At 39.4% G+C, this 15,739-nt stretch overlaps 1 protein-coding gene across 1 annotated transcript; it reads right to left on the bottom strand.

Annotated features, from left to right (window-relative positions):
• Positions 1–7,155: 7,155 nt before the first annotated feature.
• Positions 7,156–10,488, bottom strand: LOC127642840 (G2/M phase-specific E3 ubiquitin-protein ligase-like). Its single transcript, XM_052125296.1, has 6 exons — positions 10,418–10,488; positions 10,018–10,328; positions 8,472–8,650; positions 7,982–8,154; positions 7,681–7,895; positions 7,156–7,400 (listed from the first exon to the last, which is right to left on the bottom strand). The coding sequence occupies exons 2-6, from the start codon at positions 10,298–10,300 to the stop codon at positions 7,156–7,158; spliced, it is 1,095 nt and encodes a 364-aa protein (XP_051981256.1). The 5' UTR covers positions 10,301–10,328; positions 10,418–10,488.
• Positions 10,489–15,739: the final 5,251 nt, after the last annotated feature.

Raw genomic sequence — 15,739 nt, 5'->3', positions numbered from 1 at the left:
CCCATCCGCAGCATCTCTAATACAAATGGAATGTTATTATGTGTCATGGAACATTGCGCTCCCCAACTCGCGAAAGGTCGGATTTGCTCCATATTTTGATAAGTTTTGTTTAGAAAACCTTGAATCCATGTAGGCTAATATCATTAGACTTAATCCATATCATTAGAATCAATGACTCCATGTCATTAGACACAACGAATCCATGTCATTCGACACAACGTGCACACATGTGCAGGCCAATGTTTTTTTTGTTTTTGTTTTTTTGCGGTGACGACGGTGACAAGCTCAGACCCGCGGTTGGAGTCACGTGACCGCGGTATTGCGGTAATGCCGTAACCGTCCCAGCCCTATCAACAACGTCTTTCTGACTAGTCGTAATTACATTTTGGATAGTTGGAATTGTCATTCAAGATATCTGTAACGTAACTGTGACCAGTCGAATCTACAGATAGAGATATCTGTAATTCAGTTTTGACTAGACAAAACAGAATTACAGATATCTGCAATGACGTCTTTGAAAACGACATTGAACTCGTCACACATCGTAAATGACAATATCAGATATCTGCAAATTATTGTGCATGACGTTGTGTAATTTCCCCTCCCCGCCGTAATGAAAAAAAGAAGTGGGTTCATTTCCTTATTTGAATGGAAGAAGAAAGAAGCTATCATGGCGTTGGCTGTAATAGAAAAAACCACCAGAAAATGGCATGAAATTGAACGAGCCCTTACACAGGGGTTTTGTGGAGAGAGAGAACGTCGTTCTTTTGAAAACTGTGAAAGAAATCTAGGAAGAATTGAACATTTAATATCACCCGACACAAACAATGAACTCAAAAGCAGTTTGGCTCAACTGAAAACTCTAATAGATGCAAATTTCCATCCTGGGGATTACCGACGTTTCTCTGTCAGGCGCATTAGTTCAGGTGAGTCTGTTTATCACTGCATTCATGTATTATCATGCATTAACGTTAAAGGGGAAATCTAGACTATACAGTGGGTACGGAAAGTATTCAGACCCCCTTAAATTTTTCACTCTTTGTTATATTGCAGCCATTTGCTAAAATCATTTAAGTTCATTTTTTTTCCTCATTATTGTACACACAGCACCCCATATTGACAGAAAAACACAGAATTGTTGACATTTTTGCACATTTATTAAAAAAGAAAAACTGAAATATCACATGGTCCTAAGTATTCAGACCCTTTGCTGTGACACTCATATATTTAACTCAGGTGCTGTCCATTTCTTCTGATCATCCTTGAGATGGTGCTACACCTTCAATTGAGTCCAGCTGTGTTTGATTATACTGATTGGACTTGATTAGGAAAGCCACACACCTGTCTATATAAGACCTTACAGCTCACAGTGCATGTCAGAGCAAATGAGAATCATGAGGTCAAAGGAACTGCCTAAAGAGCTCAGAGACAGAGTTGTGGCAAGGCACAGATCTGGCCAAGGTTCCACAAAAATTCTGCTGCCCTTAAGGTTCATAAGAGCACAGTGGCCTCCATAATCCTTAAATGGGACAACCAGAACCCTTCCTAGAGCTGGCCGTCCGGCCAAACTGAGCTATCGAGGGAGAAGAGCCTTGGTGAGAGAGGTAAAGAAGAACCCAAAGATCACTGTGGCTGAGCTCCAGAGATGCAGTCGGGAGATGGGAGAAAGTTGTAGTAAGTCAACCATCACTGCAGCCATCCACCAGTCGGGGCTTTATGGCAGAGAGGCCCGACGGAAGTCTCTCCTCAGTGCAAGACACATGAAAGCCCGCATGGAGTTTGCTAAAAAACACCTGAAGGACTCCAAGATGGTGATAAATAAGATTCTCTGGTCTGATGAGACCAAGATAGAACTTTTTGGCCTTAATTCTAAGTGGTATGTGTGGAGAAAACCAGGCACTGCTCATCACCTGTCCAATACAGTCTCAACAGTGAAGCATGGTGGTGGCAGCATCATGCTGTGGGGGTGTTTTTCAGCTGTAAGGACAGGACGACTGGTTGCAATCGAAGGAAAAATGAATGCGGCCAAGTACAGGGATATCCTGAACGAAAACCTTCTCCAGAGTGCTCTGGACCTCAGACTGGGCCGAAGGTTCACCTTCCAACAAGACAATGACCCTAAGCACACCGCTAAAATAACGAAGGAGTGGCTTCACAACAACTCTGTGACTGTTCTTGAATGGCCCAGCCAGAGCCCTGACTTAAACCCAATTGAGCATCTCTGGAGAGATCTGAAAATGGCTGTCCACCAATGTTTACCATCCAACCTGGCAGAACTGGAGAGGATCTGCAAGGAGGAATGGCAGAGGATACCCAAATCCAGATGTGAAAAACTTGTTGCATCTTTCCCAAAAAGACTCATGGCTGTATTAGATCAAAAGGGTGCTTCTACTAAATACTGAACAAAGGGTCTGAATACTTAGGACCATGTGATATTTCAGTTTTTCTTTTTTAATAAATGTGCAAAAATGTCAACAATTCTGTGTTTTTCTGTCAATATGGGGTGCTGTGTGTACAATAATGAGGAAAAAATGAACTTAAATGATTTTAGCAAATGGCTGAAATATAACAAAGAGTGAAAAATTTAATGGGGTCTGAATACTTTCCGTACCCACTGTATATTGGTCTCCAGAGGCTCACCCATAGCTGGTATAAGGGTTCACCGGCAGTTGCAAGCCGTGTTAATTTCGTCAACGATATGTTTTTACATACGAAAACGAATATTTGAATCGTAACGTGCTCGGCGGAACATGAGTTGGCGCTTGATGCATGTCTCATAAAGTCGTTCAAAAACACACACACACACGACCCGAAGCGTGCAGCCCTGCACAGACAGCTATACAGCGAGGACTGAATTGAGCTCTCTTTCGCGTCTTGAATGAACAAATACACACATCATTGTCTAAATGTCCGTTTTGGAGAGAATTCACGTAAACACAGTAGGTTATGTCTTTACAGAACGTACAGTTGTGAGAATATCAGATGTACATCAGTGCAATATTGAATCTGCACATTCGGTCTTAAAGTGACAGTACGCAATCAACCTAATGCCGTCTGTACACTTAAAATTAATCAAACAACAAAATAAAAAGAGAAGAGCATTCACTGCTCTTTAATATATTTAATAATCTAATCTAATAATGCAATTTCAATGCATGTATGAGAATTGGTATGCTGATATACTATAAATTACAAAAAATAAACATTCCAATGCTACTTAGTTGACTTTTTCTTTTTGTAGGGAGAAGAGGAAGACCCACCATTTATGTTAGCAAAGAGAACACATTGAATTTCTGCTGAAGCAAGGCCATACAATAGCTAAAACTGCTGAAATTCTGGGATGCTCCTCATCATTTCTGTACAAGAAGTCAAAGTTGCTGGGTATACCTGTTAGAAGTATGCTGTCTGCAATAGATGATGGTGAACTTGAACAACATGTGAGGCAACTTCAGAGCCAATATCCTAATTCTGGAAATGAGGTAATTGGTGGTCTTTATCTTTAGGCTGTATTTAATTCAAATTTGTGTGCCATTGTTTTGTGAATATTATGTCAATTTAGACCTTTTCAAAAATCTGTTTCAGATGATAAGAGCCCTATTGCGCGCACAGGGTGTGCTTGTTACACGGTCCATGGTGCGTGAGATGTTGACACGGGTGAATCCTACTGCTGCTGCAAGGAGATGGAGCCGGACAGTAGCAAGACGTGTTTATCATGTACCTTACCCCAATAGTTTGTGGCACACTGATGGGAACATGCGCCTCATAAGGTTATTGCTAGTCATTATTTTTTATATTTTGAAAAGAACTTCAGCAAGTGAAAAACTGGAGTTTACAGCTATATTGTTTACAGACTATAGTATATATTGTCAATAGGATTATCATTTTCAAGTAATATTTGTTTAACCTCTCTAGATGGGGCTTTGTGATTCATGGTGCAATTGATGGATACTCCCGTCTGATTACTTACCTCAACTGCAGCACCGACAATCGTGCCACAACAGTGCTTTCTCAGTTTTTGAAAGCAACATGCCTCTATGCCTTACCATCAAGAGTCAGATCTGACCATGGCGGTGAAAACATCCTTGTGGCTTTATTCATGCATCTAGTTCAAGGACTTGAACACAGAGGTTTCATAACCGGATAATCAGTTCACAATCAGAGAATTGAACGCCTTTGGCGTGATGTGTTTTTGCATGTGTTGCAGCAATTTTACCTTATGTTCTACTCCTTAGAGGATTCAGAGGTTCTAAACCCAGATGATGATCTTCACAGACTTTCACTGCATATTGTTTATCTTCCTGAGATTCAAAAAAGACTGGAGCAGTTTAGACAGGCCTGGAACCTCCATCCATTGTGAACAGAAAATAATCGCACACCGACTCAACTCTGGACAGAGGGCATGCTCAAAAACATTGCAACAGACAGCACAGCTGTCAACAATGTGTTTGGGGAAAATCCCTACAACGACCAAAACATTGATGTCATCCTAGCGCAGTGTGGAATTCAAGCACTGCCTACACTTGATGAGGAAGAGTTCCCAGCTGTTAATGTAGAGCCACTTCAACTCATCCTCACTCAGCAACAACAGACATATGTACACAATGCAATCCAACACATTTCTGATCTAAAGATAAAATATCAGGCTTGCTGTACTGCAATTGTTAGTATTTTGCAAACTCAGGTATAGTCCAAATTTCCAAGCCCAGCGACAAAAGTTTATTGGCTGCATACAGGTCCTTCTCAAAAAATTAGCATATTGTGATAAAGTTCATTATTTTCCATAATGTAATGATAAAAATTAAACTTTCATATATTTTAGATTCATTGCACACCAACTGAAATATTTCAGGTCTTTTATTGTTTTAATACTGATGATTTTGGCATACAGCTCATGAAAACCCAAAATTCCTATCTCAAAAAATTAGCATATCATGAAAAGAGTCTCTAAACGAGCTATTAACCTAATCATCTGAATCAACTAATTAACTCTAAACACCTACAAAAGATTCCTGAGGCTTTTAAAAACTCCCAGCCTGTTTCATTACTCAAAACCGCAATCATGGGTAAGACTGCCGACCTGACTGCTGTCCAGAAGGCCATCATTGACACCCTCAAGCAAGAGGGTAAGACACAGAAAGAAATTTCTGAACAAATAGGCTGTTCCCAGAGTGCTGTATCAAGGCACTCCAGAAGGCATAGAGGCACAACAGTCCAGAAGGACCTGTATATTATCCAGAACGGAAAGACATTTTTACTTTCAACAGCTTTAAATAATATTTTCTGTTCAAATAAGGCAGTATGAGCAGTGCAGCTGCAGCTGATGGAGTTAAAGCAAGGTGTGCTAGATTTGTGAAACATCTTAAGGTTTAAATGGAATATGAATCAATAAAAAATATTTAAAAATGCATGAAAAAAATAATTCAATATGAATACTTGGGAAAAGTGGAAAAGGATCTCACTATTTAGAATGGGATTGAAAAGATGAATAAACTGGTAATGTTTTAAAAAGACATGGAATGTTTAATGGTTTGAATGAAGATTTTAGATTAACAGTTAATAAGGACAGAGGTTAAATGCCAAAAATACCTTTACATCAATCCACTAATCAGAACAGAGACATATGGGGACAGGTTACTATGGTAAGTATGGTATATTTCACAAATAAGGATGTGTTTGTTAATTAGTCGTATTATAACATGTACCCTTGATGCATTTAATTTAGGTGGTCTTATTCTGACAATATGTCCTTGGTGTGTATGCTGGCACATGTCCTTAGAGTGCACGTGTCATTAAAATACAGGATGCATTTCTTACAAAAATCCTTGAAAAACACTGAATATGTGGTACACTGAAATGTAGGTAAGGGGTGAAGTATGTGTGGTGAGGACACAAACGTTTGTCTCTTGAACAGAGATGTTTCTTAAAATTTGAAGCACTCCATACATGAACTGTGATAAGTGTTCAAGATATGAGAGGTCACCGGTGGTGTATGAAAGATACATGTTTTTTTTTTTAATAGATAAGCAAGGGATCTCCCACCAATACCAATATTAATCAGTGAAGGACACGAAACATTGGTGGCAAGGGAAAATAACAAGACAGGGACCCCATTGGTCAGAGATAGTGGGTGAAAAAATAACAAAAGTATATATATTTGAGAACCTAGAAAGATGTAGTTGGAACAGGCAGCTGACCGGTCTCATGTTTGTTGTTGGTCAATAAATTGAACTTTGGCATCTGGAACTCAAGACTCAGTTTTCTTACAACTTAAGAATAATCCATCGAGATATTCCACGACATACAGTGAATAAGCTAGTCGACATCTCTTTACTCAAATGTATTGTGTAGTGTTTAATAAATATATAGTCCCAATATATACACATTTTTATTAAGACACTACACAATACATTCGAGTAAAGAAATGACTTTAGCTTATCTAACTACGGGGGATACAGTGAATAAGTTCATACATGCCCTTTTCATCTCCGTGCGTGCTGTGTCTGACACACCCACCGCTAGCCTAGCAAAGACTGGAAGTAAATGGCTCCAGTTAGCATACTGCTCCCAATAAGTGACAATAAAACATTTTACACAAACCGTATACACTGGGAACTATATTCTCAGAAGGTGAAGCACTGCTACTTGAAGTGATTAGCTCGCAGCGCCTGAGAAGCCCCGTGGTGAGCAGAGAGTTCGCTCAGTGTTGTGCTAATCACTCTGCCGAAGTAGCAGTGCTTTGCCTTCTGAGAATATAGTTCCCAGTGTGTATACAGTTAAGATGGCTGTGTCTCATGACCTTGTTATTTGAACAGACTATACAAATCACAACATATATAGGAAAAATGTTGCTTTTATTTTCACTTATTGGGAGCAGTATGCTAACTGGAGCCATTTACTTCCAGTCTTTGTGCTAGGCTAGCGGTGGGTGTGTCAGACAGTTACAGCATGCACAGAGATGAAGAGGGCATGTATGGACTTCTTACTCTGGGGAATATGGTGAATAAGATAAAGTCCCAAAAAGTCAACAGGCTCCTTTAACTGAAAGAGAACTGCATGAGATTCTAAAATTACCATTTGAACCAGTGACTTGCTTCACAGCATTCTGTGAAATAAACAAATAGCTCAGGTGAAAAATTAAATTTTCAAACAGTGACATCATACAAGTCCAAAGGTCGGAGCTTGCAAAATTCCCTCAATCATGTATCGTTTGAAGGCTTCATAGGAAGAGTGCAGCGGCAGGCGGAGTACAAGAATACAAGTATTTGCTTCTGGGAAGATTCTGTTCCCCTCATGAAGGAACTGAATTTGTGGACGGTTTGGAAATCCCAGTGGAGGCACTGTTGAGGCTCCTGATGTAAACTCCAATACATTCTCTAGGGTGACTGGACTGCATTCTCCTTCTGTAACACAAGTGGTGAGAACCGGTCATTCAGGCCTCATAAAACAAAAGGTTATTTTTTTTTAGGCCACATCGCTCAGCCCTAGTCTTTTGTAGGTGTTACTTTGGAAGTTGCATTCTGAACAAATTTAAGGGAGCTACCCATGTTCACACAACTAGACTTCACAATGTCACCTCAACTATAGCATTATCAGAATTTATTTTCCTGCCAACCAGAACAAAATGCCCACTAATAATCGTACTTAAAGTCCATGTTATAACATGTTCAATAGATAGTAAACTTTCAATATCAATTAACCAGTCACGCCAAAAGCATATTGTCATGTTTTCTCTGGCTCTCCTGTTGCTGCCCTGCACAGAGAAGTCCACGTCAAATAAAGTGCATAGGTCCTTCGCCTGTAGTGGAATCTCCTCACTGACAAACATGTTGTAGAACACTGCCGGATTCTTCCTCAGCTCCACCAGTAAACCAAGGGTTTTTAACCCCTCTGTAAACCTATAAAAACATGTGACAGTGTGTGAATCGTCCTGGGCCAATGACGGTTCATTTTTTTGGACCGATAAGACAGGTGAGGCACTTACTGGTCTAGGGCAGTCGCCAATCTTCCATTGATGAAGAAGTCTGCAGCTGACTGGACAAGGGAGTCCTTCTCCTCCAGACTAGATACATATCTTAAGGCACCTATAATGCTGAGACTATCTGCTGCCTCTGCAATTGCACCGTTCGCCTCTCGGACTGTTGGTGCTTCCTGTATCTAAAAAGGAGACAGACAGACTGAGTGAGCCCAAAATGAGATGTTTAAGCAATATAACACTCGCGTTCATGAGGATGTTGGTGGTTATTCTCGCAGCTGTGGTTCGGCCACACCCAACAGACTGAAGGCCAAGTGACAGGTAACCACAACTGTGAGGATATCCACGAACATCCTCATGAACACCAGCGCTATATTGATTTTATACAGCAGTTCCACTTGCATCGAACACGTTTGAAGCGATTAATAAAAGATAGAAAGTTAATAGAAAATAGCTCTGTCATAGTACATTTAATGTATAACATCTTTCCCCTGCTTACTTTTATTAACTGTTCCCTCAAAGTATGGTCACTAACTTCATCCACTGTGGCCGGGGGTGTTGGTATCCCACAGATTTGATGGAAAAGCCTTTCAGAAAAGAAGTGTGGACCGACTCCTCCATGGACCACACACACAGCAATCATTTTTGCCACCCACGTGTAAAGTTGTGTCTGCAAAGCTAAAATTAAAGCCATAACAGTAAAATATTGCTCTGCTGTAATGCTTAAATGTAATACCTTAAAGGTGAAATGTGAAATTTAATTTATTTTGGCATAGTTAACTAACGAGTTCAGTACATGGACATGACAGAGTCTCAAACACCATTGTTTTCTCCTTTAAATCTCGTTTTTGAAAAACATCCCTGAAAAATAGGCGACGCAAAAGTCAGGATCATTAATATGTATGCCTCAATATGTAGAATATTGAAAATAGTGTATACGCCAGACCATGTTCAATGCCAGGCGGAACTGTGCAGCTGAATCATCTGAAGTTCTGCAGGTGAAGAAACAAGCGAGGATCATGGGGAAAATGGTAGATAAAAATGTTATGTTCCAGGCTGTGCAGGGGATGAGAGGACTTTTCATACCCTTCTCACAGAAATGTCAACAGGTGTGGTTGACGTTTATGTAATCTGATACCACAGTTTAATTCGAAGTTGTTCGTTTGCTCTGCCTATTTCACCACTGACTTATTTTCTAACCTGGGACAAGATTAAGCAGGCTTCTCACAATGAATAAGTTATGTACCGAAAGCAAAGACCAATCTTTCCACACAGCACGAGTTTCTGGACACTTGCCAAACTCGTTATGAAAGCAATGACGCACGTTAAACTGCATAACGAAGCTCTTACTGCATGAACATCGTGTTTGCGTTAATGAAAGCATTAGTGTAGAATCTGCGTTGCAATAAGATCTTCAGTCTCGCAATCAGACTGTCATCTGCTTGCTCAATGCTCACAGAAACATTGTTATTGGAATAGATTTAAATACTTTAAACATCTCACGATTCGTTAATCTTGATAGCTGTATTAGTAAAAACGTATAATAGCTGTAGTAAAAGTATTCGAGAGAGTTTCACATGTAATACATAGCTATTTCTCATGCAAGAATGTCAGCCAATCATAGCAGTGGCCGGTTACACAAAACCCCACAGCAGACACGCCCCTTCAAACCAGAGGCTAAAATCAGGCTAGGAAAAATGCCTTTTCTAAATTATGACTACTTTTGATCTAATAAAATAAGGGGAACCCAGAAAACATTATAAAATAACCCCATTCTAGTGCACCTTTAAAATACGTCATATTAGTGCTACATATTGTAAAATTGTGTCAGTACCGCAAAAGACGAAGAAATGCAGAATTATGGAAAAATCCTAACCAAGAATTAACTAAATCAAGGCAAAATTAAAAAAAAAAAAAAAAAAAAAGACAATAACCTGCTCAACAATAAACAAACCAGACAGGAGAAAAAGGGAACAGTCATTTTTAAATGAGTGTGTATACATTTATAAAATTCTGCCAGTTGAATGAGGACAGTTTTTTGATACCTTGAGTATCAAGAGACAACTGCCGGTCTTTCTCATGTCCCTCAAAGATATTTGACTGGTGGACAGCCCTCATCAACAGCCTTAGGTACTCTCTTGTCGGTCCGCCTTCGTCAATTGCCCCTTCACCATTGTCATCTTCATCCACAAACACAACATCCAATTTTGCTTCAGGGTTGAAGAACCTACGCTTGAACGCCCGCAGACTACACAGTAAAACATTATCCCTGCACACATTTATTTGGTTGCTTGTTGGACAGAAGCTTACATCAACTCTGCTGACCATTTTCTTCAATATGGTCTGTAGATCAATCCTGTAACCAAAGTTCATGCATTTTATTTTAACCACCTGATTTAATGTAATAGTATATAGAAAATCAAAAAGTTAATGAGGAAAACATACTCATCCACAGGTCCTCCGAGGTGATGTGTTGATACAGGAGACTGATTTTGTGAAACTGTCTCATCTTGCTCATCAAGAATATGATTGGTTCCTGGGCAGATCGAGGCAGTGATGGTTCATCATTAAGAACCAGGATTTCTTGTGGTTGTGAGAACAGAGTGAGCGGTGGCTGGGTGGAGGACTCAGACAGCAGTGAGTGGCTGGAGGGCTCAGAGAGACTTGGCTGGCTGGAGGGCTCAGAGAGACTTGGCTGGCTGGAGGGCTCAGAGAGACTTGGCTGGCTGGAGGGCTCAGACGGTGATGACTGACAATGAGATGTATGGAGTAAGGCATAAGCTCCATCATTTTGTTGATCTGAGAGAATTTCCTGAAGACAAACATGCACAATACATGAGCTTGCAAAACAAAACGCATTCCGTTTTCATTTGAGACAGGAAATAAAAATGCAACACATTTACCTGTACATCCTGATTTGAAAACCAAAGCACATATAGAGTTGAGGATGCTTTTATGCCATGGTCCATTATTGACCCAGAGGAACTGCTCTTAACTGATCTTGATGATGCGGCTTCTTGCACCACAAAGATTTCACTGGCAATCTCATCTTGTCCCACAAAGTCAAACAAGATCTAAAAAGATGTGAAAGTGTTACACCAGTCAAGTTTTACAACCCACTGAACCACCGAGAAGTGGTTCTCAATCTGAACACACATCACCTGGATTGGCTCTGACAAGCTGAATTTCCTCATATTGATGTGTCCATTTGGATATTTAAATTTGAGCAACACCCCATTTGAGGGTTCCTCACATGCAGACATTCGCTGACGTCTTACCTCAATAGCCTGAAATGTGATGTCTCATTAAAAAAAAAAATTCAGCTAGTTTATCAAACTAATATTACAAACACAAACCTTTCGACGTCTTTCCTCACAGGCCTGATAGGCTAGTTTCTTCCTCTCCTATTAAAAGACCACATTAGCATGTATGAATTGTGTAAGAGAATGTAAATCCAAGGTCTATTTATGCAAGTATTACCTTCTCCTGATCCACTAAAAAGCTTTTATCATACTCCTGGTCTTGCTGGGCACGTATTGCTCGCCATTCTTGAAGAGCCTAAAGCAAAGCATTAATAAAAAAATAAAAAAATTAATTCAAAGATCACCATCAAATAGTACACGCACAATTAATAAACACTTTAAAGAATTGATTCTATAAAGTGTCAAAATTGGTTACCTGATTTGAAACCACACTTTGAGCTTGGGTCCTCTCAGCCATAGGCACAGTCTCATCTTGTACTGGAGCAATTGAAAGTGGTGGGAATGAATTAATGTATATGGCAGAGGATGTGGATGCCACCTGGCAGAACACAGAAAATCCAAATGACTTCCAGCAAGAACACACGTAAAGGAAACTGAATATATTAGAAAATATCCAGAAGTATAAAAATTACAAAAACTGTTATCCTAGGGAATGTTACTGCTCAAACACCACACAGAATAAATAAATACATCTTAATGCATATTAGAAAGACAATAAAAAGTTTGTGTTTTGCCACTTATCACTACAAAAGTACATAGTGCACAAAAAAATAATTTGATGTGCAATAATTTAAATATGGACCTGATCTGAAACCACTTGTGAGGTCTCTACTGCTGGAGCTGCGAGTGGTGGTAATGAATTCTGGGACATGGCAGAGGGTGGTGATGTTACCTGAGGGTAACTTCAGTTATGGCATAGACATTACAGAGAACATTTACATGATATAAATCCATGTTGTGTATAATTCCATACCTGCAAGACAGTGGCTCGTGGCACAATGTAAAGTCTGCTTTTGCCAACAACTGCTTTTAGTTCCTTCACAGAACTAACTTGAAATTTCTGGATCTTGCGTCCTTTACCTGTCCTTGCCAATTCAAAGCCTACCAAATTTAAACTGATGCGAGGGTAGCTTTGGCAAACAAAGTTGTTCAATTCAGATAAACTCCAGTTTAACCCAATCTTTGAGTTGGTGCGTCCGGCCTCTGCTGACTCATGCACCGGTTTTCCTAAAAATGGTCATGTAAACATCAGTATAATCAGTTCCTAGTGGTAGAGTAACACATTCATTAGTTGCCAGCCACACACACACTCTTTCAGGACTCCTATCAGTCTTTAGAGATGTTGCCCTGACTCCTACAATGTTTGAGAAGTCGGTTTATAAGAGACAATAAGTTTCACAAATCAAGGCATCCAAATTGTGTCATTTTTAGACAAACCCCAAAGTGTTGCCAACCCCCAAAAAGTAGACCTGTATGACTACCACAGTTAACCGAAGATCATTTGGGGTTTCTACGAAGTTCACAGCTTTAAAACTAAAACCCCTCCTAAGAAAATTGTTTATGACTGAGAAGAGCCTGGTCTCACTCAAGGCCATCCCACATTTGAGCATATGTGAAAGAACATTAACATACGATATATATGGTGTAGCTTAGCTTCTGAATGCACCACCCAGATCCTCACACCAACCATAACCACCATTGACTAAATACAGAAAGCTGATGCAAAAGGATTCATTGGGAGGTATTCCTGGACACTCTCAAAGTGATGCCTTGGCATGAGAAAGTGTTGCAGGATGTAACTATTAAAATTGCTACATGGAAACGGTTATATAGGCATCAGAGTAAACTGCTCTACAATATCTCTTTAAAACAAATGCTAAATGTATTTTAACAGTCAAATGTTTCCTAATATAGAGACAATATAACAAATGAAATCAAACAGGCTCAAGCTAACATAAAATTCAAAACAGCTCGTTCCATAGCCTTCTTTGGAAGAAGGTTAGATAAGGTGTAGAGTAAATAACACTCAATTCGTATGTGCTTCAATCTCACATTTACCTAATCCATGTTTAGCCAGTCCCTCAAGTTCTATTGTGGGGGGCAGAACACCATTATCTGGCCCTGGAAGGAGGAAAAGTTTTGCATGCCAAATAGGGTTTTCCCTGCGGCCACCAGATCCTCCTGTATACACAAATACCGGTGTCAGCAGTAATTCTTGGTTAAAATGTTCCCATGTTTCCAGCACGACACAAAATGTATTCATTAGCATATTTTGAATATAGCCATTTTTATATATTTGCAGTAGTTCTAGCTGCTAATACCCCTAGCGAACCCATTCAAAAAGCCATTAGACCATAAATCTAAACAACCGCCAATCTTAAGTGCAGTTTGTCGTCAATATCATTTTAAACGAACTTGAATACATTCACAAAGAAGACCGTATAACTCATTTTAGCAGCCGTTTTGCTTTAGTTGGCATATTATTAAAAAGCTACCCCAAACTTCTGATAGCACATTAGCCATTCTGATGTTAAAAAAGAAAACTTACTCCGAACTCGATTAACTTGCCGGCGAAATAGTCGTCTTGTTGTGGAAAGTAATGAATCATCATTTCTCACTGCCAGCTCCTGTCTTGCACGGGCTGCAGCATTAAAAAGATGATTAAAAACTCCTTCGCCCTCTGGCTGCTCCGACATGGTGCTAATCAGTGCTAATTACAAGTTAACAGTTACAGGTGCTATGTGATTTGATTATTTGAACAACAGCACGCTGGGCTCCCGCCTAAAGTGTGATGCGGGCCTAATTTGCATACAGATATCTCCAACGCCTTTTCGCCTAGTCAAAACTTTAATTCAAGATATCTGTAATTACATTTTGACTAGGCAGAATGAAAGTTACAGATATCTCAAATTTTAGATATCTCTAATCAAAATTCATTTCAAGATATCTATAAATTATCTTGTTCTTCCTCTTTTGTAAGTCGCTTTGGATAAAAGCGTCTGCCAAATGAATAAATGTAAATGTAAATGTAAATTGATAATAGATATCTACAATTAAATTATGACTATCCCTAACTCCAGTTTGAGATATCTACAACGTTATTTTGACTAGTCATAATTCCAGTTACAGATATCTAAAACATAATTTTGCCTAGTCAAAACTTAATTTAAGATATCTGAAAAGGAACATGTAGATATCTTGAATTGAGGTGAATTAAAGATATCTTGAACTGGAGTTATGACTAGTCAGAATCAAATTGTAGATATCACAAACTGGAATTACAGATATCTACAACTCAGTTGCAGATATCCATAATTCACATAGTGGATATCTGCAACTGAATTGTAGATATCTGTAATGATAAACCCCATACAAATGAATGGCAAAAGTGACATCATTTGTACTAGGAAGAATGTCTTTGTGGATATCTGAAATGACAATTATGGATAGGAAGAATGTAGTTTCGGATATCTGAATTGTTCTTTTTGACTAGGCAAAACTGAATTACAGATATCTGCCACACATATCCAATCTAGCTTTTAAATGTTAAAAGGGCTTGCCATAGTCCTCAGACCATCATATCAAAGATGACCTTAGACCATCATATCAATGATGCCCTCAGGTCATCACTGCTTTATTCTCTGTTACGCGATGTTGTCCTCAGATCATCATATCAATGATGACCTCAGACCATCACTGCTTTATTCTCTGTTATGCGATGTTGTCCTCAGACCATCATATCAATGATGACCTCAGACCATCAAATCAATGATAACCTCAGACCATCATATCAATGATGACCTCAGGTCATCACTGCTTTATTCTCTGTTATGCGATGTTGTCCTCAGACCATCATATCAATGATGACCTCAGACCATCATATCAATGATGCCCTCAGGTCATCACTGCTTTTTTCTCTGTTATGCGATGTTGTCCTCAGACCATCATATCAATGATGACCTCAGACCATCATATCAATGATGACCTCAGGTCATCACTGCTTTATTCTCTGTTATGCGATGTTGTCCTCAGACCATCATATCAATGATGACCTCAGACCTTCATATCAATAATGACCTCAGACCATCTTATCAATGATGCCCTCAGGTCATCACTGCGTTATTCTCTGTTATGCGTTGTTGTCCTCAGACCATCATATCAATGATGACCTCAAGTCATCACTGCTTTATTCTCTTTTATGCGTTGTTGTCCTCAGAGCATAATATCAATGATGACCTCAGACCATCATATCAATGATGCCCTCAGGTCATCACTGCTTTTTTCTCTGTTATGCGATGTTGTCCTCAGACCATCATATCAATGATGACCTCAGACCATCATATCAATGATGACCTCAGGTCATCACTGCTTTATTCTCTGTTATGCGATGTTGTCCTCAGACCATCATATCAATGATGACCTCAGACCTTCATATCAATAATGACCTCAGACCATCTTATCAATGATGCCCTCAGGTCATCACTGCGTTATTCTCTGTTATGCG

Source organism: Xyrauchen texanus, unplaced genomic scaffold (assembly GCF_025860055.1).
Source record: "Xyrauchen texanus isolate HMW12.3.18 unplaced genomic scaffold, RBS_HiC_50CHRs HiC_scaffold_90, whole genome shotgun sequence".
NCBI classification, from domain to species: Eukaryota; Metazoa; Chordata; class Actinopteri; order Cypriniformes; family Catostomidae; genus Xyrauchen; species Xyrauchen texanus.
This window is presented reverse-complemented; position numbering and strand designations above follow the sequence as displayed.